This window comes from Phyllostomus discolor, chromosome 6, assembly GCF_004126475.2.
Source record: "Phyllostomus discolor isolate MPI-MPIP mPhyDis1 chromosome 6, mPhyDis1.pri.v3, whole genome shotgun sequence".
Lineage (NCBI taxonomy): Eukaryota > Metazoa > Chordata > Mammalia > Chiroptera > Phyllostomidae > Phyllostomus > Phyllostomus discolor.
This window is the reverse complement of record NC_040908.2, coordinates 17,404,624-17,430,550: the sequence shown is the minus strand read 5'-3', so window position 1 is coordinate 17,430,550 and position 25,927 is coordinate 17,404,624. Positions and strand designations below refer to the sequence as shown.

Sequence of the window (25,927 nt, the reverse complement as noted above, 5' to 3'; positions counted from 1 at the left end):
AGGCGGCTCTGGGCGTCCCTTGGTGGGCGGTGTGGCCCACGAGTGTTTCTGAGGGAACATGCATTTTGGAGGTTTTTCAAGGAGAAGCGGGATCCAGCCGTCTCAGTCAGGCCTGACACTCAGAGTGGACTCCAAAACCCAGCCTTGTCCCGGTAAACAAAGTCAATTCAGAAAATCATTACGATGCACAAACAGCAGTTGTTGCTACTGCGCTTCATCAATGGGTGCCAGACAGCCTGCTGAACGCTTTGGATACGCTTTCTCCTTTCATCCTCCCAGCAGCCCTGTGGAGTGCCTGCTTGTCTTATTGTCCCACTTTCTAGATGGGGAGACTTTACTGCGCAGGGCAGTAAAGTAACTTAGCCAGGCTTACACAGCCTACAGTAAGTAGCTGCTGGACCACAAGCCTCTGGAAGGCAGAGCCCGTGTCTCCTTTGTTCCTCATTGTGTAACCAGTCCCAAGCACATAGTAGGTGTGCACTAAGTGTCCCTGGAGGGGATGGTTACGGGCCAAGGAAGGGGCTGTGCTGAACTCTGGCGATACCTAGGGAACCCGACAAGGATGTGATCCGTCCCTGGGGGTTTAACCATCTACAGGGTCAGCAAAACCAGCCCGCAGAGTCAGGCAGCAGTGGAAACCGCAGGAAGCTTCAGCTGCAAACTGCTGAGGAAGCCCGAGGAGGAAGCAATTAATTCTCACGAAGTGGGGTGGAAAGCTGTTAGTGAGGAAGTGACATTTGAACTGGTCCTCGTGGCAGAGGATGGGCATTTCCAGCCGAGACAGACAGCGGGGCAGGGAAGCAGGCTCCGGGGTGGGAGTGAGCAGGGTGTGTCTAGATAAGGACCTTGAGCGTGAACGGGTGGAAACAGGAGCTGGCTGCATGCTGTGACAGGCCTTGAAGAGCACCCCGAGGGTTTGGGGCTTAGATAGTGGGGAGCCCCTGGAGGAGACTGTCCAGTTATATATTTGTCTCAGTGAGACAAGTCACGCAATCCGAGATCAGATCTGTGCTTCGGGAAGCTCACCCTGGAGGCCACGGGAGGGTGGCCTGGGCAGGTCAAGGCCACTGTAATAAACTGTATGAACAAGGCTGGAGCAGGGATAAGAGGTGAAAGTGACCTGGGTGACATTTTCAAGTCGAACCAGCTGTTTGGGGCACTGACTTGGGGTGGGGTGTCAGGGAGCGGCAGGGCTGTGGAGGACGGCTCCTGTATGTCTGCCTGGGTGCCGGGTGGGTGGTGGTGGGTCCTCACCACCACAAAGCAGCTTTCTCTGCCAGGGGGTCCCAGGGACTCGGTGGGCCTAGACAAGCCCTTTGGCTGCTCTGAGTTTTAAAACTCGATTTAATGCACATATATTGTACTTGCCACTAGAAGTCATGATGATCTTTCCTCTTCCCACCTCACAGTGTATTAAACCGCACCCCTATGAGTCTGATCCAGGAAATCATACTGGTGGATGACTTCAGCAATGACCGTAAGTAACATCGCTCCCTTGCTCTGTAGACACAAATGTGTGTTCCAGCCCCCGAGTGACAGCCAGAAGCGAGCCCACGGTTCTCTGGGGACGGAGGAAAGCCTGGGTTGATGGCAGGAATGGAGACTTCGAGTTGTGGTCGGTGTGTGCACGCGTGTGTGCATGTGTGTGTGTGCAACTGCTCCTTGGCCTGCACTCCTGGGCGTGGGAACTGCACCTTCAAAGGATTGGCCCTGATGCCCAGGAGCAATGACGTCACCGAAGATTCCTGTCCGGAGTGCTGGGATCACCTGCGAGCCTGAGCTGAGGCTAGCACACCCTCTCTGTGCGAGGGCTGGGTGCGCTCTCTCTGTCTTTGGGATCTCCAGGGGGACATCCCATCACCTGGCCATGCCTTCCAAACCTGCAACCCACCGGTCATCACTGTCTCCTAGTTGTCGTATCGAAGAACCTGGGTGCCACCCAAACTCATACTCCAAATCCTGTTTCCCCAAGAAAAGTTTGCAGGTGTTTTCAAGCGGCTGTGTGTTCAGTTTGACAGGTACAATACTTACAGAAGCATTGTTAGACTTCCAGTATTAACAGTGCCGACACCTCTTCTGAGAGCCATGGGTACAGTTCCAAGCAATCAGCCACACCCAGGCAGGACCATCCCTTCCTCAGTGATGACCAGGGGAAGCAAACAAGGGTCCCTGGGGACAGCTCCACGTCCCGGGAAAGCGCAGTCTGTCCCAGTGCTGACGCTGGAGGCTGGGTGTGGGAGGCACTACTGTACTGGGCTGTGCTGTAGGGAGTCTGGTACCCCACATCCGTGACAGAGCCTGGGAACCTTGGAAGGAATGTGTACGTGGGCCATGCAGGAGGTCCACGCCAGACCCGAGTGCAGCACCTCAGGGACCTGATCTCCTTTCCCTTGTGAGGAAGGGGCTGGAGGTAGGGAGGCACTTGTCCTGCTGGGAGGCAGCCTGGCACTGAGGCTGCGGGAGGGGATGCTGCTAGAGTCACAGGGAAGCAGAATAGGCTGGTGGACCCTGGAGCCAGACTGCCTGGCTTCAAGTCCTAGACCTGTCACTTATCTTACTAGATGCGTGCCTTGGGGAAGTTATTAATCTTGATGTGTCTCAGTTTCCTCGACTATAAAATTGAGATTATAATGATAATAGATATGGCTTATCTAAGGATTTAACTATGTTAACACACTCAAAGTGCTTAGAACAGCACCTGGCCCCAGGAAAGCTCTCTGCTGTCACTCAGGAAAGTCCCAAGCCAAGCAGAGAGTCTAACTTTGGTAAACTGGTGAAGCGATACCAGCGCAGTGGGATCGCAGCATAGAGTTCGGAGCCAAGGGGTGGCGAGCCGGACAAGTGCTGGGGCAGCGGGCAAGCTAGAGGATGACCCCAGGCAAACACCTGTGGCCGGGTCCCCTGTGCATCCTGGCACGTTTCCTGCGAGGTGGGAGTCGGACCAGCTCCGTGTGGTGGGAGACACTGTGGACAGACCCGTTAACACACAGGGTCTCCTGTGTTAAGAGTTCATGGTCCGAAGCTCCAAAATTCATCTCAGCCATCCGCCGGCCTCTGCGGTCAGTGGCAGGGATGGCAGGCAGGGCTGCCCTATCTTCTCCCCAGGTTCACCTCCATCCCCAGGTGCTCACTTCACATAACCTTGTGTCTTTGCAGCCGCCGACTGCAAAGAGCTCATCAAGCTGCCCAAGGTGAAGTGCTTGCGCAATAACCAGCGGCAAGGTGGGTCTGGGCAGCTGGCGGGGCCTGGGGAGGTGAGGTATGGTTTGGTGCTGTGTGTGTGTGTGTTTGGGGGCATGTCCCACGTGTGGGGAAAACGCTGAGGGGTTCTTCCGTGGGCCTGTTGGAAGGTGGAGCGACTTAGGCACCCACTTGGCCATCTGTCCCCTTTGCAGGTCTGGTGCGGTCCCGGATCCGGGGCGCCGATGTTGCCCAGGGCACCACTCTGACCTTCCTCGACAGCCACTGTGAAGTGAACAGGGACTGGCTGCAGCCGCTGCTGCACAGGGTCAAAGAGGTGAGTGCGGCCCACCGAGAAGCGGAGGGATCCCGTGCCCCCACTCTCTGCTGACTCAGTACTTTGCCTAGGCCCCCGGTCCCTCTGGGATGGACCCAGAGGGACAGTTGGATGGGACAGAGGGCTGTCCCACTTTTATAGGTGGGGAAACTGAGGCAGAGCAGCCTGCCCAGGGACACACAGCAGGCAGCGGTGGGACGAGGCCCAGGGCCTGCTGTGTCACACTGTCACACACAGCTTCCTGGCCTAGCGAGCCAGCTGCCCAAAACTGTCTCTCCCAGATTATAGAAGGTTCCAGAAAGGAAGCTCTGAGGAGTGCCTTTGTGAAAAGGAGACAGCGGAAGTAACCGGGCCTCATCACTTCATCTGTGGGTCTTGTCTCTACCCACACGTCACCCCACCCCGGGACCGAGGCAGGCCCACTGGCTGCAGGGACCTTAATTCCTTGCCTCTGTCTGTCCTTAAATTACTGTGGAATTTTGTATTCTTTCTCTCTCCGGGTCTCAGTCATTCTTCCTGAAAGTGAAAAAAAGTTAGGAATTTTCCTATCATTGTTTTATATTCCCCCAAATCTATCCACCCCCATCCTGATGTGCAGAAGACACTATTGGGTGCTGGGGGCCAGTGCCGGCGGTGAGCACCCATGGTACCCACTTTCTACCGAGTTACTGTGTCCGACAGCCGTCCTGAAACGTGAGGCTGGGTGTTGTTGACATCCCCAGGTCACAGATGAGGACCCAGTCCCGGGGGGAATATGTAACTTGGGCTGATGTTCCCACCAGAACCCTCGCTGTCACCTGTGCTGTGGTTCTTTCTTCCCCGCGCTGCCCACTTTCTCATGGTGTGTTCTGCACGGCCTGCAAAAGGGCGGTGTGGCGAGGGTGAAAGAACTGGGTCGTGCCGCCTGCCCAGAGGGCTAGGAAATCCTTGCCAATGGCCTTCATTCCTGGGAGGGAAGCTCGGTGGGTTTACGAAGTTCTCGCACGTGGGCCTAGATGTTAAAACCACCCGTGACCACTTTCCCCACAGTTGGGGGGGCGGTGTTCATACACTGAGTGCTATTTGCAAACCCCCCTCTCACCACTTTTGGACATTATCTTGGCAGAGGGGTCTGCACTGAGAAACAGTAGGTTAGGAATGGACCACTCAGGGAAGGGGCTTTGCCTGGCTCCGGAGGCCCTTCCAAACCCTCTCTTCCCTTTGGGCTCAGCCTGCAGCCCCAGCGCTGCCTCCCCAGACTCACCCTGGGCCGCTCCGTCCCTCTGAACATGCGCTGAATTCCTGCTGCTCCGGCTCTGACCACGCCCTTCCTGTCCCTGGGAGCCCTTCCCCTCCTCTGCAAACCTCGTACTCTCCAGGGCCTCTCCCGCGTCACCCTCTTCCAGGAGCCCTTTCCCAGCCCTGGCCAGTTGGGGTCCCTCCAGGCAAGAAGTGCCCGCTGGCCCTGCAGTTTCTTCTCTGGGTTTAGTTTTCTGTCTCCCCTGATAGCCTACAACCCACTGGGGGCACAGTCGCCTCCTGTGGTCACCCTGCCTGATGTCATGTCGGGGCCCAGTGTTCAGAAATGACCATGAGACGGGGAGGAGATGAGGTAGCAGTGGGAGGAAAGCCGGCTCACTTCCTGCCTCGGAATGAGCAGGCGTTTACTGAGCACCTGGTTCAGGCAGAGCCGCCAGGGAGGGAGACCCCGTCTCAGGCAGGCCCTCTGGGCTGATCAGCCCAGAACTGCTCAGAGCCCTGTGCTCATGGGGTTTACAGAGGCTTCATCACACAGGGATGACTGATTATACCATTGGCCATTGATGATCGAACTGGACCTTCCAGTAGCTGTCCCCTCACTGAGGTGGGGGTGGGAGGAGCTTGGAGGGAGAGGTGAGGGGGGCAGAGGTGGGGTGAAAGTTCCAGCCTTCTAATCAGGCTGGCTCCTCTGACAACCAGCCCCCATCCTCCAGGAGTGTCTAATTAGCATAAACTCAGGTATGTGAAAGGAGCTTAGGAACAAAAGATGCTTTTCTCACCCCATTGGCTCAGGACGTTATAAGGGTTTTAATAGCTGTGTTTGATGACCCAGGAACAAAGGCTAACATGTATTTCTTATTATATCACATCTTCACAGTATATGCAGCACCACGTTTTGTTTATCTGTCCCGCTGATGCACTTTTGTGTCGCTTCCCCATTCTACTATTGCAAATAACGCTGCTGCAAACATGGGAGTACAGGTTTTTGTTGGGGTGCCTGCTTCCAGTTTGGGGGTGGGGCACAGGGTGGAGTTGCTGGGTCATGTGGTAACTCGGCGTCTGACCTATAGGATCCCTCGGGCTGACGTGTCCCTGCAGGATGTGTTAAGGGGGCTTTGCCTTCCCCAGGCAGCCTGAATGTACCTGCCAGGCCCTTTTCATTCCCGGGGTCTCAGTCCATCTCAGAAGCCCTGTCTGAAAAATGCCCCCATTTCTGTGTCCGTGGCCGGCCTTACCTGTAGACAGGGGAAGCCTTCACCTCCTCCTTCCTGCCTGTGAGTGTTGCCTGCCGCCCAGGGCCCCTGCTCTGGGGGTCATTGGGCCCCAAGACTGAGCTCAGCCTCCCAGGTGAGATGCTGGTCCTCACTGCTGTCTGACCTAAGGCTTTTGTTGAAGAGAGTTGGTCAGGCAGACCCTGGCCGGTGGGCCTCGCTCTGCTCCCACAGAGGTTGTCACCAGGCCCTGACTCTTGGTGACTGAATGGCTCCACTGGGACATCCCGTTCAGTAAAATGGGTGTGGGGGAGCGCCACCCTGCATCTCCACGTGTCTTCCTATGTGTCTCATCTCAGAGGAAAGTGCGATTTGATCTTCCGAGTGGAAGTAGAAATTTTAAGCTGTAATTGGGGTTTGGGATTTTCAAAAATAGAAAAGAGATAAGAAAGAGGCTGGGCTTAAGCTGTCGGAATCTGTCCTCGGCTGGTGTTTTCCACATGGAAAAACCTTGGTTTCCCTTCTGTCCCCTTCAATGACACGGTGGTGCTTGAAAAAGCACCAAGCTGGCTTTTGAAAAAAACGTAGGCTTCTTTTTTCCCTTCCTTATCTACATACTTTTTACTAGAAAACGATATTTTTAAGAAATGTAAGTCCTGTAGCATCTGGTAAATTGATATAACAATGGCTTACATGCGCTTCAAACCCTCAATTATCCCAAAAACCCTGTTGGGAAGGCAGGACAGTTTTGCAAAGACTCATTTGTTCCCGCTTCATAGAGGAAGAAACGGTGCCTCGCTGTGTGCCGATCTGCTTAAGGTCCTGTGTACCTTAGATGGCAGAACCCAAACAGCAACCTGGGTCTCCTGCCACAGCACCACCTCCTGAGGGTCCTCTCCTGACCCCTGCCCCACCCTCCAGGCTAGCTTAGAGACCTCATCGTAAAACTGCTCACCTGTGCACTACCTTCCCTAGACTGCAAGGCCTTACTCATCCTTGTACCTGCCACAAGTCCTAAACTATATAGTAGGTGCCCGGTAATGTTGGTTCACAAAGTGAAGGAATGATAGTCTCCAGGAGTTTTTTGATTGCCCATCCACAATGTGGTTTTAATTGTATGAATGGGTAGAGAAATGAGAGGCGTGCCTGCAGGGCTGATCCATGGCCATTGGCTCCCGTGGAGGGGCGGGGCTTAGGTGTGGATTTGAATGGGGGAGAGCAGAAAACGAGAACTTTGTTCTGTGACTGCCAAGGATCCCACCAGCTGCCTGCTTCGCCTACCCGTGGACATAGCCTTAAAGATACAGCCCCCTGGGGGACGCAGGTGGGGATCCGTGATGGGCATGAGTATCTTTACAGAGAGCCCTTCCATCCCTTAGCCTACAGGGGGGAGGCCATCTTGCTCAGCTGTGATTGAGCCACCTGTGTTGCCTCCAGCCATGACACAGAGCCTTCAGCAGGAATTAATAGAGGGCCTCTCTCAGCCAACACCAAGTGAGCACCTGCCGCCCACCCGGCTCTGGGCTGGGGCTGCGGGACGTGACATTGGAGCAGGTACTGACCCCTCTGCCAGGGTCACTCAGACAGATGTGTGTCCTGGCTTTGGTGGGTCACTCAGAAAGCCTCCTGCAGCCCTTTCTCAAGGTCATGGCCCTCCACAGCACTTAGCCCCAAACATCTCTCATTGCCTGTCTGGTCTCCATGGCTCCAAGCAGATGCTGTTATCAAAATGTCCCGGGAATAATAGGACAGAAACCCTCAGAACTTACAGGGAGCGTGCACCAGAGCCTGCCGCAGCCCCGGAGGCAGAAGCCCGTGGCTGGCTTCTAGGGAAGCATATGGATGATGTAAGAAACCTGCATTTTATTTTGTATTTCAACTTCCAAATAGTGAAGAAAGATTTTTTTTAAAAAGCAGGATTGCGGTTTGGGGGTCCTCAAGACCACCCTCAGCTTCAATAGTTCACTAGAAAGACTTGACACTTAACAAAGCTGTTACAATCATGTAAGCTGTTACCGCTTATGACAGAGGAAGGATGCAGATTAACATCAGCAGCAGGGAGAGGTACAGAGGGAGAATCCCAGGCACAGATTCCCGGTTGTCCTGTCCCAGTGGTGGTACGGACCCTGCTCGCGTCTCCCAGCACACACGTGTGACGTCACGCAGAGAGTATTGCCAAACAGGGAAGTCCACCTGAGCCTTGATGTCCAGGTTCTTACTGGGGGTCCATCACATAGATATGACTGATCACCCCCATGGTGTCCATGTACCTCCAGAGGTCAAGTTGAGTTGGTACCACATGGCCAAGGCCCTCACCCTAAATCCCTCTGTTAGCATAGACTATCTGGTGGAGCCCAAGGCTCCACCAAGTAGAGATATTGTTACAGGCGAGACATTTCAAGGGCTTAGAAGTTCTCTCAAAGGAGCTGGGCAAGGGCCAAATGTATCTTTGGGTAAGGTTAATCCTTTCCTGCACAAGGGTCTATATAGGACTTAATGAAGCTGCAGAATCCACAAAACTCAGCAAACAAAAGCAAAATGAGGATGTTATCAGACCCACAGAATAAGGTCAGATTCTGAATCCCGGAGAACATTTCAGAATTCAAGTCACAGCAATGTCTTGGGGGTACGTCTGTGTAGATGTTGGTGTGGACAGCAGTGTGAGTGTGATGTGCACACACACACCGATGCACGATGACCGTGGCCTGCGAGGAGCCCCAGAGGATGGTGGCAGCTGGGCAGGGGCTGTGTTGGCCACGGAGGAGGCAGCTGTGCGCATCCCAGGGGTGGAAGCAATGCATTGAAAATGAGCATTTGTTTCCACGTGGGCCGATTGGCTTCAGAGGCCCCTTGTCACTGTCAGGATGAGTCACACAGGGAGGCTGAGGGCCAAATCAAATCTGTGAACGTAACAGCAGGCATTTGGTGGATCTGAGCTTAAAATAAGAAGACAGCCTCATTCGGAGGGAAGACTGGCCCAGGAAGTTAAAAGGCTGCAAGGAGAGACAGAGGTTCCCACCTGTGCCAGCCAGGGGTGGTGGGTGCAGGGGGTTGGAGAGGTGGTCCCGTCCGGCCCTCTGTCGCTGCAGGATTCCATATACTTAGCTGTCAGCCCTCTGTGTTCACGTGCAGCACACTCTGCCCGTGGGAGTCCAGCTTCCCCTCCTACACACCAGGTACAGAGATGTTCACTCAGAATTAGCAAGCATTTACAATATTTAATGCCTTGGTGGCCCCCAGGAGGTGGTGAATCTGTCTTGTAGATTTTGAAAATGTCCTCTGGATGACTTTGATGCCTACAAACAGGGTGGCCTGCGGAGAGGGGCCAGCAATGAGGCTGGAAAGCTAGCTACAGGCCTGTTTTTGATGGTCTCGGATGCCAGCTAAGGAGTTGGAACTTTGTCTTGGAGGCAACCCAAGTCTTTAGCTGTTGAGCAGCAGAGTGAGATTTGTATGCCACAGAGACAACTGTGTCAGCCACCTGTGGACTGACAGGGAGAGGGAGAGATGGGGTGGGGCGGGGCTAGGGGTCCACGGCAGGTGCGAGGCTCTGAAGGAGAGGCAGGATTCATTCAGATGAGCAGTTTTGATTGATGGGCAGAGATGAAGCTTCTGAATTTAGTGCTGGGGAGGAAGTGGGGTATGTCCTGACTGTGAACAGAAACAGGGAACTGAGGGGAAGGAGCCCATTTAGGGAGGCGATAACGAAGCCGCCACTGAAAGGCTGTGTGACATCCACATGGCGGTGGTTCTCGGCCCACTGGGTCTGAGCGTGGGAGCGAGGAGAGTGGTCAGGGCTGGAGGTGCAGATCTGTGAGTGCCACAGGCAGCAGCTGAAGGCAGGAGGCTCTGAGAACACTCTTGCCTAGAAGCATAAGCACAGGATGAAAGTATTTGGAAATCCCAAGAGGTTCCCTCTGTGGGTAAGTGGCTCTGCTTCTTGGGGCTGCAGGCTTGGGGTCACCTTCCCAGTTGAGTGCCCCCTGATGGTGAAGGACTTCTGGAGCCCTCCCTTCCCGATGTCCCCCTTCCCAGTGTGCATCACTCTTGAGCCAGCCTCCGCGGTGTCTCCACCACACTTAGATGGCCGTCATGCTGGACATCAGGAAAAGGGTCTCAGCATTTTTTGGTATTGGAACTAGAGGGGTCACAGTGTCCGGTGCCCCATTTTATAGATGGGAAGGAAAATTGACACCCAGGAAGGAGAGTGTTTGGTCAAGGCCCCAAAACCAGTCTCTGGCACTACCAGGGGGTGGCCCTACTGAGCTCCCTGGGGTCTACCACCCCACACACTGAGCGCGGGGTCTGCTGTTGACAGGACAACACGCGGGTGGTGTGCCCTGTGATCGATATCATCAACCTGGACACCTTCAGCTACATCGAGTCTGCCGCAGAGCTCCGAGGGGGTGAGTGGGGCCAAGGCCGTCTCCCCAGAAGGACTTGCTTTTTTCCTTTAGTCATTGCCGTCAAGGGGAGAAGTGACAAAATCTTTCCTCCCAGTGGTTTGTCTGGAACTTCCAGCCCTGCATCCTGTAATTCCTGTAGCTCCAGTGTGGCCCTCACCACTGGGCCTGAATGGAGGGGCCAGGGGAGGGCGAGCTCCAGCCCCCAGAGCTCAGCTTTAGCACCAGGCTCACTCACTCCGGGGCCTGGTGGTGAGGGAAGCAAGGCCCCCTGGCTACGTGGGCCCTGAACTCTTCTGGCATCTCAGCATCGGACACCACCCTCTCCTCAAGGCCCACCTCAGCTCTCTGCCCAGGCCCCCACCCCAAGACCAGCCACTTGAGGTGATTCAGCCCCTCCAGACCTCCTGTTTCCATCTCCTCGAGGGTCCTGGCCGAGGGCCACACTCCATTACTGTCCATCTTGTCCCCATCATGTGTCTCTATCCTCTACCCCTCATTCCTAACTGCAGCCAGCAGGGAAGGCACAGAGAGGTGGGAGCAGGCAGAGAAAGAGAAGGAAGCTGTGATCAGTGGGGGCGAGACTTGATATCCCTGGGACTGGCTTCCCCGGGAAACTGGGTACACCCACGGACTTGCAGAATAGGGACAGGATGAGCAAGCTCTGCAGGTACACCTGAGACACCAAAGCAACCGAGTGCGCGCTGTGTTTCAGGGTTTGACTGGAGCCTCCACTTCCAATGGGAGCAGCTCTCCCCGGAACAGAAGGCTCGCCGCCTGGACCCTGCTGAGCCCATTAGGTAGGTCAGGGCAAGGGTGGGTGGGCTGACTCATTCCTGCTGGGTCCCTCCCGCTGTCGCACGGCATAGCAACATTAGATGCGCAGAAGTTTGGGCAGAGACCAAGAGAGCCCATGGCCAGGCCTGCACCCCGTTTCCCTTCATTTCAGGAGGTTTCTGTCCTCGGGGAGACTTCCATTAAGGGGACGGGGTTCTGGTGGAGGGAGACCTGTGCTGGGGAGTTGCCCAGTGTTGTTCTCACACAAACACGCCGTGACATGCTCACGCTTCCTGCTAAACGTGGGAGGGTCCCAGATGGTCCCGCTTGAGCCTCCGACAAGAGGAAAGGTCCCTTCGTGCCAGGAGCAGAGCGCCCAGGTCTCAGATGTCAGGATTCAGCCCAGGGAGGTCAAGGCAGCCGTGGCAGTAAGTGGAGGCTGATATCAGGGCAAGGGCACTGCTGCTTTTTAACAGACACATCTGCTCTGTTCTGTGCGAGAACACGGCAGTGGCACTGCCTCTGGGCTGCTTCTGCCCTGTGTGCATGGCTTTGACCTGATCTGTCGTCTCTCTGCTGGCCCCATGGTGACCACACTAACGATTGCACTGTAAGTCACTTACCTCTGTAAAGACCCTCTGTCCAAGTAAGGTCACATTCTGAGGTACAGGGGGTAGGACCCCAGTATGTCTTGTAGGGGAACACAAGCCATAACAGAGGGGTAAAGAGGGAAGAAAAGGGAGAGAAGCCCAGTCTTAAGAAATGGATGTGTTGTTGTCAAGTGAAGCCTCAGCCTTTCTTCTCTGCCGGGTCAGTGGCCCCAAACAGGGAGCCCCCCAGAGAGCCGTGCTGGGCAGGGCTTGGTGGGGTGGCCAGTGTCTAAGCGAGTCTTGGTCCCCCACGGGAGGTGTGCTGGGCTGTGTGCATGGTTTTCCATGAAAGGGAAAACCCCGGGAGCATGTTCGTGTTGTAGGTAAGTTGGAAAATGCTCTGGCTTTTCCCTGAAGAGGAGCAAAAATGGTAAGAAATGACATTGAGTTCCAGACGGCTGGGGCAGAAGAATGTGGCCGAGGTCCCCTCCCATCCCTGGCCCTCCGCCTCCCCCTTCTCTCTGCACAGGACTCCAATCATAGCTGGAGGGCTCTTCGTGATGGACAAATCCTGGTTCGATTACCTGGGGAAGTACGACACGGACATGGACATCTGGGGTGGGGAGAACTTCGGTGAGTTACTGTCTCTGCGTCCTGGAGCCGGGGTGGGGATCTGTGACCATGGACCACATGTGCCTGGGGGAGGGCCAGGGGATGGGGACTCAGTCTCCCCTGGGGGGGGAGGCTGGGTGGGGCACCAGAGGAGCAGCTGCTGGGAGGGTGGAGGCAACCAGGGAACTGCTCCATGGGACCAGGTGGCTGCTGAGGACTGGGCAGACCCATAGCAGGTTGTTGACATCCAAAAGCCAGGGAGACCAGGGAGGAACACCAAGGGCCAGGGGCAGGTGTGAGCTGGGAGCACTGCACTTGAGAATCTGGAGTTGCAGCGAGACTGGAGATAAAAGAGAATGAAGAGCAGGATTGACGGTGACACTGGAAACATCTGGGTCACCTGTGTCGGCCGCTCGAGGCAAACAGCACTCAGCACTGAGTTAATGAGGAGGGGCCGGGATGAGCGCTGCAGAAACTCTGGGGGAGATCTTGTCCTTATCTGTCACTGGGGGTGGAGGGGCTGGGCTCCAAAACCGCACAGGCAGAGGGCCCCGTGCAGCTAGAGGTGCAGGGCTGCGGTTTACAGAGAGAGCAGTCAGAGGCCCGTTCCGTCGGCTGACGACACCTTCCAGTTTCCTTGTGTGTTTAAAAGATAATGTGGGGAGGCTTCTTGGAGTCATTGTGAAAATCAACCCTTTGACGTGAGTCTGTAAAAATCTGGGCACCACACGGGCACCAGAAATGTCAGCTTTCCTCCCTCCCTCCCTCCCTCCCTTCCTCCCTCCCAGCAGGTGGTGACTGGAGTATCAGCCACACAAGGGCAAGGGTTGGGGTCTGGTGTCTGCCATGAGGAGGGCTTCAGTAACTCTGTGGAATGAAGCACAGTAAAGGAAGAGGAAGAGTCCCTAAGTGCTGGGCCCCGTCTCCTCCCTGTGCCCGGGGCACTATGTCTGGCACGGGCTCCCTGAGCAGGAGCTCGGGCCAGGACGGCGATCCACGGGGATCATCTGGCATTTAGCGGTAATCCGGCGCATTGTCCTCTGCCGCTGTTCTCTCCTGTCCCTGCCTCCTGAGTGTTTTATGACTTTCTTCCTAGTCACTAAGAATTATTTCCCAGAAATTTATGGCCACCCATCTGACCCAGAGCATCTGTTCTCCCAAACTGGGCAGTGAAGGGAAATCCATCAGAAAAGCCAGTCTCCTGCCACGTGGGCCTTGGATCGGGAGCTTGGCAAGCAGAGCAGAAAACCCCAACACCCACCAGCCAAACCGAGTCCCCTTCTTGGACCCAGCCCTGGGACGTGAAGGGATGTTTGCTGTGGGTTTGGGGTCACAGCTGCCCTCGCGGGCCCAGGAGGACTTGGAGCTGGGTCCGCCCTGGGCGTTCTCAATGGGGAGGAGGTTTCTCTGTCTCTGGGTGGAGCTAGTCAATGTGGTGATGACCACAGCCCCTCTCACGGTCCTTAGCGACGTGCTGTAGCCTTTCTCTCCAGCCACCATGTGAATTCTTTCTGCAACACTCTTGACAAACAGCAGTCATTGACCTCCGCTCAGCTGCAGCTTGTGCTGGTTATATTCACTGCTTCACGACTCAGCGTGTTCTGTTGTTGGGAGTTTTGTGGAAAGTGTTAGAAAATTCTTCTAAGTCAAAGCCCATCTCCCTCTGGCTTTTGCGTGCCAGGGCTTGTGCCCTCTTGAACCCTGCAAAGTGCGCATGTCCCTCCTTCCACAGGGCAGCTGCACGTGGACTCAGAGAGCACGTGACTGTTAACGGTGGCACATCTGGTCCAACCTTCTCTTTACAGCTGTGAGGACACACCTCTGCTCACGTCAAGTGGTGACCTCATTCAGTCGACTTCCGAGTCGGTTGCACTACCAAGTACGGGTTCCAGTAGGGAAGTAGGGAGGGGCTTCTGCAGAGCTTCTGCTTAGAGACGTTTCAGAATCCACCACGACGCTTTCAGGCCACAGAAAAAGCAGTGCCGACAGCTATCATGGAAACACTTGCTTTTCTCCCATCCCAACATCCCATGATGCAGTAGCCGGCTCCCAGCACTTGAGTTTCCTCCTCTTCGAGTTTTATGTGAGAAAATGCAGTGCTCGTCCGATGGTGGGTACAGCGTGTGAGCAGCACCGGTCCTGTGGGCGAGGACAGCTGGGCACCTGAGTGCGCGAAGGTGGGGATTTGGAGGAGTCCATGCAGGGTGGGGCAACAAGCAGGGGTGGATGGGGTAGGAGAGCGAGGCTTCCGCTGCAGAGGAGAGATGACGCTGGGGATGGAGGAGGCTGCGTGTCCCGAGCAGGTCCCAGGTCCCACACCAGGGTGTGGCGAGAGAGGCCTCCCCACGTCCCAGGTCACCAAGTCCTGAAGGTCTGCTCCTCCTCACCGTTGTTCACATCTGTTCCCCTCTCTTCATCCCCAGTACTCTCCTGAATGACCCGCACCTCCAGTCTACGCCCCTCAAAGCCACTCTCCCACCCGCCTGCCACCAAAGTGCTCTCTCTAAAATGCTGGTCTCTCCCACCTGCCCAGGCCTGACAGCCACCCACTGGCGGCTTCTTGTCTTCAAGACAAGGTCCACACTCCTCGGCTGGGTGGCTCCTTGGCCTCGCTCACCCCTCCAGCCTTCGGTCCAGAGGCTCTGCCTTGACTCGCCCATGCCCTGACAACCTAGTGCTGTTTCTCCACCGAGCTGAGGAGCATGGCTCTGGGGCTGCCCACCCAGCGCATGGGCGCCTCCCTGCCCACGCTGGCACCCACCTCTCCCTCACTCCGTGCCCCTAGCACCCGGCTGTCCTCTGCATCCTGGCACCGAGCCCTCTCGTGTATTTGTGATACATGACATTCATCTGTGCCTGCTGCCCTGCCTCCTACCAAACCTGGAACAGAGGCAAGAGCCTTCCTCCGGCTTCCCGTCCTTAAGGCCTGGAGCGGTGGAACCCACTCCCTATGTGTTCAAACTCCAGAAACGTAGGAAGAGGCGTCGGGGTAGGGAGGTGAGCACACATCCAGTCCCCGAGGCTCCGTGTAAAACAGGTCTCACTGCAGTAAATGGAGCCCGTGGAGGAAAATAACAACAGCAGGGACAGGTGTGTTTCCCTTCCCAGAAACGGGACGTCTGGGGGCTCCAGACGGGTCGGCCTGTGTTGCACTGACCGTGTTTCACAGAAATCCGTGAGGTTATTGGAAAAGGGTCTGGCCCGGGCAGCCACCAGGGTCCTCAGTGCTGTCCCGCTCCTGCCGCCCCACCGCACTCTCATCTGTTGGAAGCAGCCTCAGCTGCCCCGGGAAAGACGACCCCCCCATGCACTCACCCAGCCTGAGCCTGCTGTGCCGTATTCCCACAGTGTTTCTGGCAGGAGCTGAATAGTTTTGATAACTTGGTCTGCATTTAGCATAGAAGCAGGCTTTAGGGAAGGAGATGTGGCTTTTAGCCTTTTTATTCCTCCAGAAGTTGTTTTGCATTAAAATTGTACACTTTAACTCTAATTTGCATAACACAGGCCACCTGATATATCTGATGCATTTACTTCTTCCCAGCTGCATCTCACTCACAGCTTTTGGTCTTTAGAGATAAAAGGAAGCTATTGCCCAGTGAGAAGAGGGTATGTGTGTGTAAGGGGGGTGTGCACATATCTGGGGGGGGGGGAGGACTTAGCACATGCATGAAGGGTGAGCATGGGATCTCTGGATTTAGCCTGGGCGATTTCTAAAGCATAGCAAACACAAAAGACAGGGCTGAGGAACAGAAATGAGGTGAGGCCCAACGAGGAGCTACCACCACCCCCGGCCCTGGATGCAGTCAAGGACAGCAGGCTGCATCAGGCTTGGCACACACACCTGCGCGTGCGTGAACAGGGGCTGCAGAATCGGAAGGGCCTGAGTTTGAGCCCTGTTTTTGTAACTAGCTCTGTGTCCCTGAAATAGTTACTTTACTTCACTGGGCCTGTGTCCAAGTCTTTAAACTGGAGAGAGTGTTTTCTGAAGTAGGGAGAATGGCCTCCCCCCCAAAAGATATCCACTCCCTCATCCCCGTGTTAAAGTAAAAATTACTCTGAGTCTTGTTAAGATGGTGAGGGAGACACCATTCAGGACTATCACAATACGTGTCAAGACTGTCGCCACACGGGAGGGAGATGGGGCTCAACTTGGAGGACCATGAGAGCAAGTGGGGACTCTGAGCCAAGGGCCCGGGTGGGGGCCGGTGGGTGAAAGTTGCTAAGAGAGAACATCACAGGTGAGGGATTCTCTCTCAACCGGATTAGCAGAATTCTTGCTACAACTGCAGAATGGAGGCTCAACAAGGACAGGGGCCAAGATCAAGGCCTCATCGAACAGAGCTGGCTACAACTTGGTCAGGGAGAACACACCAAAAGGGACTTTGCAGGCGTGATCAGGGCTGTTGACTGTGAAGATGCGAGATGATCCTGGGTCATCCAGAGGGGGCCAGTCTAAACACGTGAGCCCCTAAAAGCAGAGAACTTTCTTCGCCTGGAGGCAGAAGAGACGGAACAGAAGGAGTCGGAGACATTGGCAGCCCGAGAGGGACTGATCTGGCCACTGCTGGTTTACAGGTGGGGGGGCAGGATGGACGTAGAGAGGCTCCTGGCCTACAGCCGGCAAGGAAGAGGGACCCTCCGCCCCACAACCACAGGGAACTGAGCCCTGCAAACGACCTCAGTGAGCTTGAAGGCAGACTCTTCTTCAGGGCCCCCAGAAAGGAACAGGGTCCTGCGGACACTTTGATTTTGGCCTTGGGAGGCTCTCAGCAGAGGCCCAGCCAAACCCACGCACTAGGTTAGAGTGGTAGTTTGTTGCAGCAGCTATAGAACCTGACCGCCCCGCCGTACCACAGGGCTGCTGTGAGGATGAACTAGGTAACGTGCGGCGTCTCTGCGTCCCCTCCCGGCTCCGTGCGAGCCGCATGGGTTAGCGGAGCGTGCGTCAGGCCTGCCGCAGCAGCTTCTCCCCGCCGCTTCCTCTTTCAGCCTCACTCTTTCCATGCTCAGTGGTCCAAGGTGAGGGAAATGGCCCCGTCTGAGGACACCTGAGTCTGACGAAAGTCACTTTTCCCCCCAAAGTGAAAGCAGGCCTCTGCCCCATTCCTTGTCTGGGCTGCTTGCTAAAGCCCCGTGCCCCGGTGAGCTTCCCTGGAGGCCATTCTCTCCCACTGGGAATACAGAAACGCGAAGGGTGCCACCGTGGCTGCATTTGCAGTTGTATGGCCCTTGGTGGCCGTGGTGTGACTGAGGCCCACATGTGGCTGCAATTGTCCCAGGCGGCGTAAAGCAGTTTTGCTCAAAGATTCAAAGCTGCCTTTTGTGGGCCAATTAGATAATCCCTCCTCAGTCGGTGTAGTCATTAAAAAATAGTAACAGGGATTTCTGGTGCAGGAGACCCTGGGAGTGTGACGATTACTGAAAGGAAAGGTCCTGGGACCACATTTGTGTGTGTGGCCTTATGAGTAAAAATAGCCAGGGGAGCGTGTGCCACTTTCTGCCCGCCACTGTCCGCCCGCCTCCCTTTGATCTCCATGGTTTCAGCTGGCCAGAGGTGGGCTGGGTAGAGGGACGGTGTGCACAGCAGATGTGGCCGCACTCAGAACAGCCCATTGCACTCGGTGGAGCCCACGTCTAATGCTCTTCCTGCCTCTGCTGAGAAACCAGGCTATAAAATGAAATGAGAACCTCGACCAGCAGAGGTGTATGAATAGCTGTGGCTTAGTTCCCAGGGAGGAAGCTGTCCCTTTTACCCCTGAACTCCCGTGCGCCGTCATGGATTTGTCAGGTGGACGCTGGTTCCGGCGGAGAGCGGGGGGTCCATGCACACCGGTAAAACGACTAGGAGCTCGATGAGGAGAGAGAAGGAGGCAAGAGTGGAGGGCGGGAGGGGCAGTTTGCTCTCAAATGTCACTTTAAAGAAAACTTAAAGAATTAAGTTAAAAATAAGTTTGAAGGAAGTTGAAGAAAATAAGGATCCGTGTCCCCAATGAGGATGGAATAATTACACATCTCCCACCTGGAGTTCACAGCAGACTTGAGACCGTGTGACGTTCCTCACCAGGGAGATTGTGTGGGTTACTCAGTGACAACCCCCTACAAGCTCCCTGCATTGTCTTTTTGCTTCATTGTCCTTCACATAAGAAAGGGGTGACGTCGTGGGGCCAGAAGAAGCGGAGAGCCAGGGACTAGGCTTTGTCTATGAGGGACACATGCTGATGTCCCGGACCCCACTGCCTGGGGCCGTGGGGTTACAAGACTTTCCCAAAGCCTCTAGCAGATATCTGTGAACCTCTGGGCCTGGCTTGCAGTCCTTTGAGGGTAGACATTATTATCTTGGAGTTAGTGGAGTAGAGAAAGGAAGGGCCGCTCTGTGTCCTAGGTCTTAAATATTCCACACTCTAGTACCTGGGAATCATCACGCTGATCTGACCCCTCCAAGCTGCATCGCCCAGACTGCCCGACCCCTGCAGCAGCATAGCCGTGCACGCCACCCGCTGTCTCAGCTCCACTCAGACATGACAATCTGGCCCCCAGGGAGAGGAGCGCCTACGCTTCTAAGGCCACAGGATCCTCTGGGTGGCATCCACTAGCCTGGAGGAGATCTAAGACAGGCATTGATGAGGCTTGGGGGAATGAGTGGATGGGGGAGAAATGTAACCACTGGTTATAAACTTGTCTCTCTTGTTGGTGAGCATGGAGAAGTCGGTATGTTTGCATCCGTGGCTGCACTGGCGGATGGGAGGTATGCAGTGGTGAGGGAGGGTGGAATGGGGCGAGAGCATGTGTTCTGGAGTTGGGGGATGCGCTTCGGTTCCCAGCTACTCACCATCAGCTGCCTGATCAGAACAGCTTCTGCATCAGAAAACAAGACCAAGCACAACCATGAGCCCTGGGATTGTTGGGGTGACTCATAAAGCCACCACCTGAGGGAGGACTGAGCAAAGTCCAGCCAGAAGTAAATGAAGGGGTTGTTTTCCTCCTGTGGATGATGTTGGCAGAAGTGAGATACTCAGAAGGTTTGGACAAAGGCACCGGACACAGGAAAACGAGGAGGAGGAAGAGGAGAGGAGGCAGGCTGGCGGGGGGTGGGGGATGCTGATGGGCCAGAAGACACACTGTGTCCGAGGGGGTCCAGTGCACCTGGACAGAGCAGCAGGCAGCCACTGCGAGCTGGGGCTGGAGCCCGGAGGTGAGTCCTCGGTGTCAAACGAACATGGGCATCGGAGAAGGAGGCAGCGTCGAGAAGACACACAGAGGCAGCCTTGGAGCGCAGAACGCTGGGAGGCCAGAAGGAATGTGGAGAAGGACCAGGACCAGGTGACGGTACTTTTGAAGGTGGGGACCTGCACGTGACTGTGGCAGAGGGGAGGGAGGCCAGCAGATTCAGGAAAAAAGCAAAGTGCTGGGCCCAGCAAACACTGGAAAAGAAGCAGGCTTCAGGGGGCTGGGGGTGGGGGATGGGCTTGAGGCCTAGGTTGGACGGATTCACTTTAAAAATGAGTAGGGAGCATATGTCTCATTTGAATACATGGAAAGGAAGAGACCATAGCCAAAACATAGACATATTTTTAAGAAAGCTGGCACAAAACTGGCTGGTTATATCTAGTAAGCAAGGCTTCCATCTCTAGTCTTGAGGGATTAGCACATTTTCCTTTTTAGGAACAGGAACAAGGCGAGTTGATGGGAACACAGTAGACTTGAGACCTGTTACGGAAGACATCTCCGGAGACTGAACTTACACGTGTACCAACACAATTCCCTGGGCCAAGGCCTTCAGCCCCTCGGCACGTTCTCTGCAAGGCGGAGAGCGCTTGTAAGCTGTCGGCGAAACACACTCATTGTTCCTAGTCTCCTGCGAACCTCAGCTGGGGCACACGATGCTAGCAGTGTCCCTGAGAGACTCCGGATCACGATGCATCCTAGACCTTGATGGAGAGTAGAAATCTCCAATGTTAAGTCCATGAATTTCAAATGCCTTTTATGGCAGAAGAAGTTGCAGGTGGGCACAGGTGGCCCATGCCGTCGGTGGCCATGTTTTTATTAAAGACACTTCAGGGCTTCAGGGGGACATCTCTTCACAACTGTGGCTGATCTCTGCATCGCACCGGAGGTTTCAGTTACTCTCAGAATCCTATTTCGTTGGATGTCAGCAGCAATCCTGCACAGCGTTTTTATGATTTTCATTTGACGCACAAGGAGACCCAGCCTCAGCAAGGTCAGGCAGGCGTCCCCACAAACGCAGCTAGTAGGACACTGCAGACTCAGGGCCACTGGCCCCAAAGCCAAGCTCCTCTCTGTTCTCCCCCACTCCGTGTCTCTGCCGTCATTCGGTGGCACCCTCGAGTCCTTTCCTCGTCCTCGTGTGCATGTTGTCCCCACTCTGAGAGGCATCCGAGCTTCCTGGGAGTGAGGTGTAGTCCATCCGGGACAGCATCTGGGCAGATGTGGAGACAAGGAAGTCTTGTTTGCAACTCTGTGGCCTTTCCAGGGACACATGGCAGGAGGAAGTAGGGGACAAGGATGGCTGCGGACCGGTGAGGGAGAGAGCAGGTGAGGATTAGGGTAAAGAAGAGGTCCAGGCGCCTGCTTGGGTCACTGAAACGAAGGGAGACATAGAGCAGGAAGTGGGAGGGACAGAGAAGAGACAAAGGGAGGTGGAGCCCGAGGTGCTGGGTGGTGCAGGGCACCTGTGCGGTGGGAAGGCGCTGGGATATATACATCCTCATTCCTGCCCATGGGCACCCAGCCTGCTGCCACATGGCACCTCCAAGGGACAGTCACCAACGGCATAGGTTTTTCCTGAGCCGGCCTGTCCTCCTCATCCTTGCACTTGACTGTGGAAGCTAGGGCCAGGCAGGAATTCCCCGGTGGGAAGCTGGCTCTTCCCACTCGTGGCGTACCTAGTAATACCTAGCAGAGTGCAAATGGGCGGCCTGCTCTGGGAGCAGTCAGCAAGGGGGTGCACTTCTAGAGAAGTTAAAAGCAATAATCAAAGTGCCTAACAGTTATTCTGCTTTTTATTATCAATATGTGCTGGCAATTCTGAACAATGGCAGTGGTAAGATACACCCCAGCCATGTTGGTCTGCTGCTGCTTCCTTCCGGGGCAGAACCACTGCCCCCAACCCGCTGAGAAGCAGCCCCAGGGAGAAGTGCACAGCCCAGCCCAGCCCAGCCCCAGTCTGCTAACTCCACTCTCCTCCCCGAGGTTCCTGAGGTGGCGGTAGCAGCGGCAGCAGCCAACCAGGAAGAAATGGGGGTGTGTGCAGAATCCCCACCTGATGGAGCACGCCCAGCAATAGCTTTGAGGCTTCTAGCACATTCTGTGGCTGCTCTCAGTCCTCCTGGGAGGGCTACAATTCAGGTGCCCTTGCAGAGTGGCAGGATTGCAGTCTGGGTATTGGGAGGTGCCCCCTGGAACCAGCCATGTGGTTTGCTAGCCTGCCAGAGTATGCAACTCCCTATCTCCAAGTTGGCCACTTCTGTCTCGACCTTGACTGTCAGCAAATTTTTCCATATTTCCTAATGGAAATTCTTTCTCATCAGTCCTGGCTCTAACCCTCTGGGGTCTTGTGAGGGAGTCTGATCTGGCTTCCACACTGACAACTTCTGAGTGTCCAAAAGCAGCCCTCTCGTGGCCCGGAGCCTTCTCTTCTACAGACGAAGGCATCGCAGCTGGCCCTGATGTGTCCCGGGGCTGATTTAGGCGCACGCTCCTCCTCCTTGCAGGCCGCTGCTCCCGTGTTAACTCAGACCACCCTCCCAGGTCTGAGTTATCTTCATCCCCATTTGTGCATGGGGGAACCGAGATTGCCCAGCCTGCGGAGCGCACAGTTGGCTGTGAACTCAAGGCTGTCCTGTGTCCCACCCCCTCCTTGTCCAGGAGGCGGGGCCGTGATGGAAGGCGTGGCTTTCTTGCAGAGATCTCCTTCCGAGTGTGGATGTGTGGGGGCAGCCTAGAGATCGTCCCCTGCAGCCGAGTGGGCCACGTCTTCCGGAAAAAGCACCCGTATGTTTTCCCAGATGGAAACGCCAACACGTACATAAAGTAAGTGTGCAGCCCAGGGGCTCCCTTGGAGCCTCAGCGGCGGAGGGCTTTCCTGGGGATGGGCTGCGGCTGTCTCAGGTTCTCCGGTAGGTTGCCCGAGCGTTCTGGGTGGTCAGGAGCCGCATGTGGTGCTCTCCAGGCCTTTTCCTACGCAAGGAGGTCAGGCCTGCCCGTCCAGTACTAGGCAGGGGCCCCCAGGCTGGCAAGGTCCCACGTGGGGCCTTGGGGATTTTAAGTCACTGAGCCATTCTGCAGGGCCTAAGGTTCCAGGTATTCTGTGTTGTTTGGGGATGGGGCAGGGCAGCCGTTTTGGGCCTCTGAGTTCTGGAAGATCTGCTGCTCCTGTGTTCAGGCTGTCACCAAGGAGAAGGTTCACGGGAAGATTCGGGGGTGGGGAGGCACAGTGGGTTCAAGGCCCTTGGCTGTTCCAGGACCTCGCCTGTGCACAGAAAGGGTCCAGGCCGGGGCAGGCCCTGCGGCTAGGGCTCCTCTCCCAGGGTGCTCTCGTCTCCTGCTGGGGGAAGGACAAGACACCAGGGACTCAGTGACCCAGTGGTGCCCACGGGCCTTTTCCTGCTCTCTCCCTGCCTACGGCCTCCTCCTTTGCTCCATTTTTTCTCTTTCAGCCTTTCCCCTCTCCTCTAAAATGGACTCATGTGTAATGTATTCCTTTTCTTTCCTCTAGTATCTTCTCTCCTTTTCCCTAATCCTCTTGTCTTTTCTCATTTGAAAGGTCCACTCACCCATTTCTTCCACTTTCCCCTATCATGTTGTCCATTTAGGGGAAGGAGGACTAAACACCTCATTTGGTGGTTTTCTTCCTTTGGGTGTCACTTTCCTCCTCCGTGTTCTTCCGTCCTTGGTTTTTCACATACACGAACAGGTATGGGTCACACGCTGACACGGCAGTCTCGCAGGAGACGTGGGTTTGAGCCATGGGAAGGTTGGCACCTTTTGTGGCAACGTGGAGGGTGAGGGTGGGGCGGTGAGACTCCCAGCTGGCAGGCAGGAGCAGCAGCAGGGAACAGAGGTGGGGCTGCCTCAGCTCTTGAGTCTTCAGAAGGGACAGACGAGCTGACATCTGGTGTGGGAAAGCGACGTGGCTGTGATGTAGCGTGGAGACAGCCCCGGAGTGAGAGGCGCCACCTGGGGCTCCAGAACACCCACCGCCCGTGAGACTGGACCCCGGCCAGTCGACATCCTGCGTGCTACCGGTGGGCCACTCCGTGGTTAGAGAAATGGGGTAGAGCTGTCTCCTGAGCAGCTTCCGGTTTGCTGATGGTTCAGCCAGTAGAAGGGTCAGCAAGGCAAGAACGGCCTTCATGGCCCCCCAAACGGGGCTGCGTGTGCCTGACTCATTGCTGGCCCACCACCTTGGAAGGGCTTGCCATGCCCCTCTCTCAAATGCCTCTGCTCCAAATGGAACCAGAAACCTGGAGGCACGCACCGTCTTTAGTGAGACCCCAAGTTCACTGCTGAAGGCCTCAGCGGGTGCTCCTCCCCCCACTGCCCCGGCATCTGGTTGTTTTCTGGGGTGTTTTTTCTGCACTCCGGGGCTCCTCCTGAGAGCCCTGCCTCTCTGACGGCTGAATGGTGACATTTGTCAGTGCCTCTCTTCCTCCCGGCCTTTTTTCTGTGACCTTTGGAGTCAGACTCAGAACAATTCCCGATATAAAAAAAACGCCTGAGTGCTGGCAAAATATCTGAGACGGTTTGATTACTTAATTCTTCACACCTGCAAGAAGCTAGTTGCTTAGATCTCCGGGAAGGCTGGGAGAGCTGGGACCTCGGCGTGTGTTTTGTGAAAAGAGGGGGGGCACCTGGAGCAGGGGCCCGGGGATGGCCCCGGGGGGAGGCGGCCAGCGCACCGCTGTCTGTCCTCTCGGCTACTGGCACCACACAGATGCGCCGGACTGTCCTGGCTCTCTTCTCCCTGTGACTCCTTTTTTGGGTCCTAGAAGTTCAATATATGGGCCATTTTTCTGGTGCGGACCTTTTGGGGACCAGTTTGTCATCACCACTGAAGTCCTGGGTAAAGGTCCCGTTGGAGACTGGGTGGGACCTGGCTCGGCTCAGCACCCTGGGGAGAGGAGTGTTGCTGGACCGTGGTGGCCTGGGGAATGCTGCCCGCTTGCTCGCACGAGTACCTGAACTAGATACGTCACAGGTCCTCTCGGATAACACCACCCTGACACCCCCATCCCCCTCCCTCCCAGGAACACCAAGCGGACAGCGGAAGTATGGATGGATGAATACAGGCAATACTATTACGCTGCCCGGCCGTTTGCCCTGGAGAGGCCCTTTGGAAAGTAAGTGCCCTTCCGGTTGATTTGCACGGAGAGTCCAGAAGGGCCCCAGCTCCCAGGCCCAAGGCAGACGGGCCCTGACGGGACTGTCATGGAGCTGTTCTGAGCTGTTCTGAGCCACTTTGAGCCACCAGGCCCGTCCAGGCCCCAGGCTGCGGCTGCTCTCCTTCTGCAGCCCTGCTGTGCCCACCCCGCACTGGGTGTGCAGGGCTCTGGGTGGCTCGTGTGGAAGGACTGCCTGGCAACCCGGACCACCTGCTCCAGTGGGGCTGTCCTTGTACAGTGGACGGATGTTTCCAGCTCTTTCCAGAAAGGCGGGCTGTGGGACTGCAGCACTATGCCTGCACGTCGGAGCGCCTTCCTCCCGGTTCTCAGCCACCCGGGCCCAAGTCCTTCTCCTTCCTGGGAGGCACGGGGTCGCACAGATGTCCCTACAGCGGCGTTCCAGCTTCATGGGGGTGGGGGAGGACAGGGGAAGGGAGGAAGTTCCAGATGACATTACAGAAGAAACCTATCTCACTAGCACTTCCCAGACTGTAAGACGTGGCTATAATTACCCGCTTCCCAGTGAGACGACTGAGGGTTCTGCAGGTTAAGGTACTTGTCCTGGATCACACCACTGTAAGAGGGGACGAGGCCCAAACCACACCCGTCCGATTCTAAAACTACACGAGGTTGCACTCCCCAGCCCAAAGCTGGTTCAAGCAGGGAAAAGTGGCAGCTTTGTTTATGTTATCTGTCTCTGGGGGGCGGGGGGCAGCCAGTGACTTTTTGCTATGTTAGTGTCACCCATTGGTCAGGCTGAGGCTGTGGAGCAGGTGGGTTTTTTGCAACCTACACTTCACAGGCTGATCCCATCACTGCTCCAGGGGGTTAAGTCAGACCCTGACCAAATGAGCTGCATGTCTGAAGCCATTAACCCATTAGTCCCTCACTTTCCCTCCAGGAACTTCCCAAGGCCTTCATCGCAGCCCTCACCAAACTGCCAGTTCATTGGCCATGCCCATCCGCCTCTCCTTTCTCCACTTCCTTCCCTCTCCAGCTTAGACTCTGTTTTCTTGCTTAAAAGGAGGACTAGAAAGACGTCCTCAAATTTGTCGCCCTGCTGTGCCTCTATCAACACCCTGGGCAAAATCTTCTCAGCCCTGGATGAACCCGGGTCTATACCTTTTCCTCCCCTCTGCACAGGCTGCCGAATGGTCCTGGGAATTATCAGCTGGGA

General features: G+C 55.7%; 1 protein-coding gene across 1 annotated transcript in view; it reads left to right on the top strand.

The window, feature by feature from the left end:
• GALNT14 (polypeptide N-acetylgalactosaminyltransferase 14) overlaps positions 1-25,927 on the top strand; it is a 190,621-nt gene that overhangs the window by 149,675 nt on the left and 15,019 nt on the right. The window contains exons 4-11 of the mRNA XM_028516309.2: positions 1,410-1,477; positions 3,157-3,222; positions 3,396-3,517; positions 10,286-10,373; positions 11,086-11,170; positions 12,267-12,370; positions 22,273-22,399; positions 24,616-24,708. Of these exons, the coding sequence (XP_028372110.1) occupies positions 1,410-1,477; positions 3,157-3,222; positions 3,396-3,517; positions 10,286-10,373; positions 11,086-11,170; positions 12,267-12,370; positions 22,273-22,399; positions 24,616-24,708 (753 nt within the window). The remainder of the gene's footprint in view (positions 1-1,409; positions 1,478-3,156; positions 3,223-3,395; positions 3,518-10,285; positions 10,374-11,085; positions 11,171-12,266; positions 12,371-22,272; positions 22,400-24,615; positions 24,709-25,927) is intronic.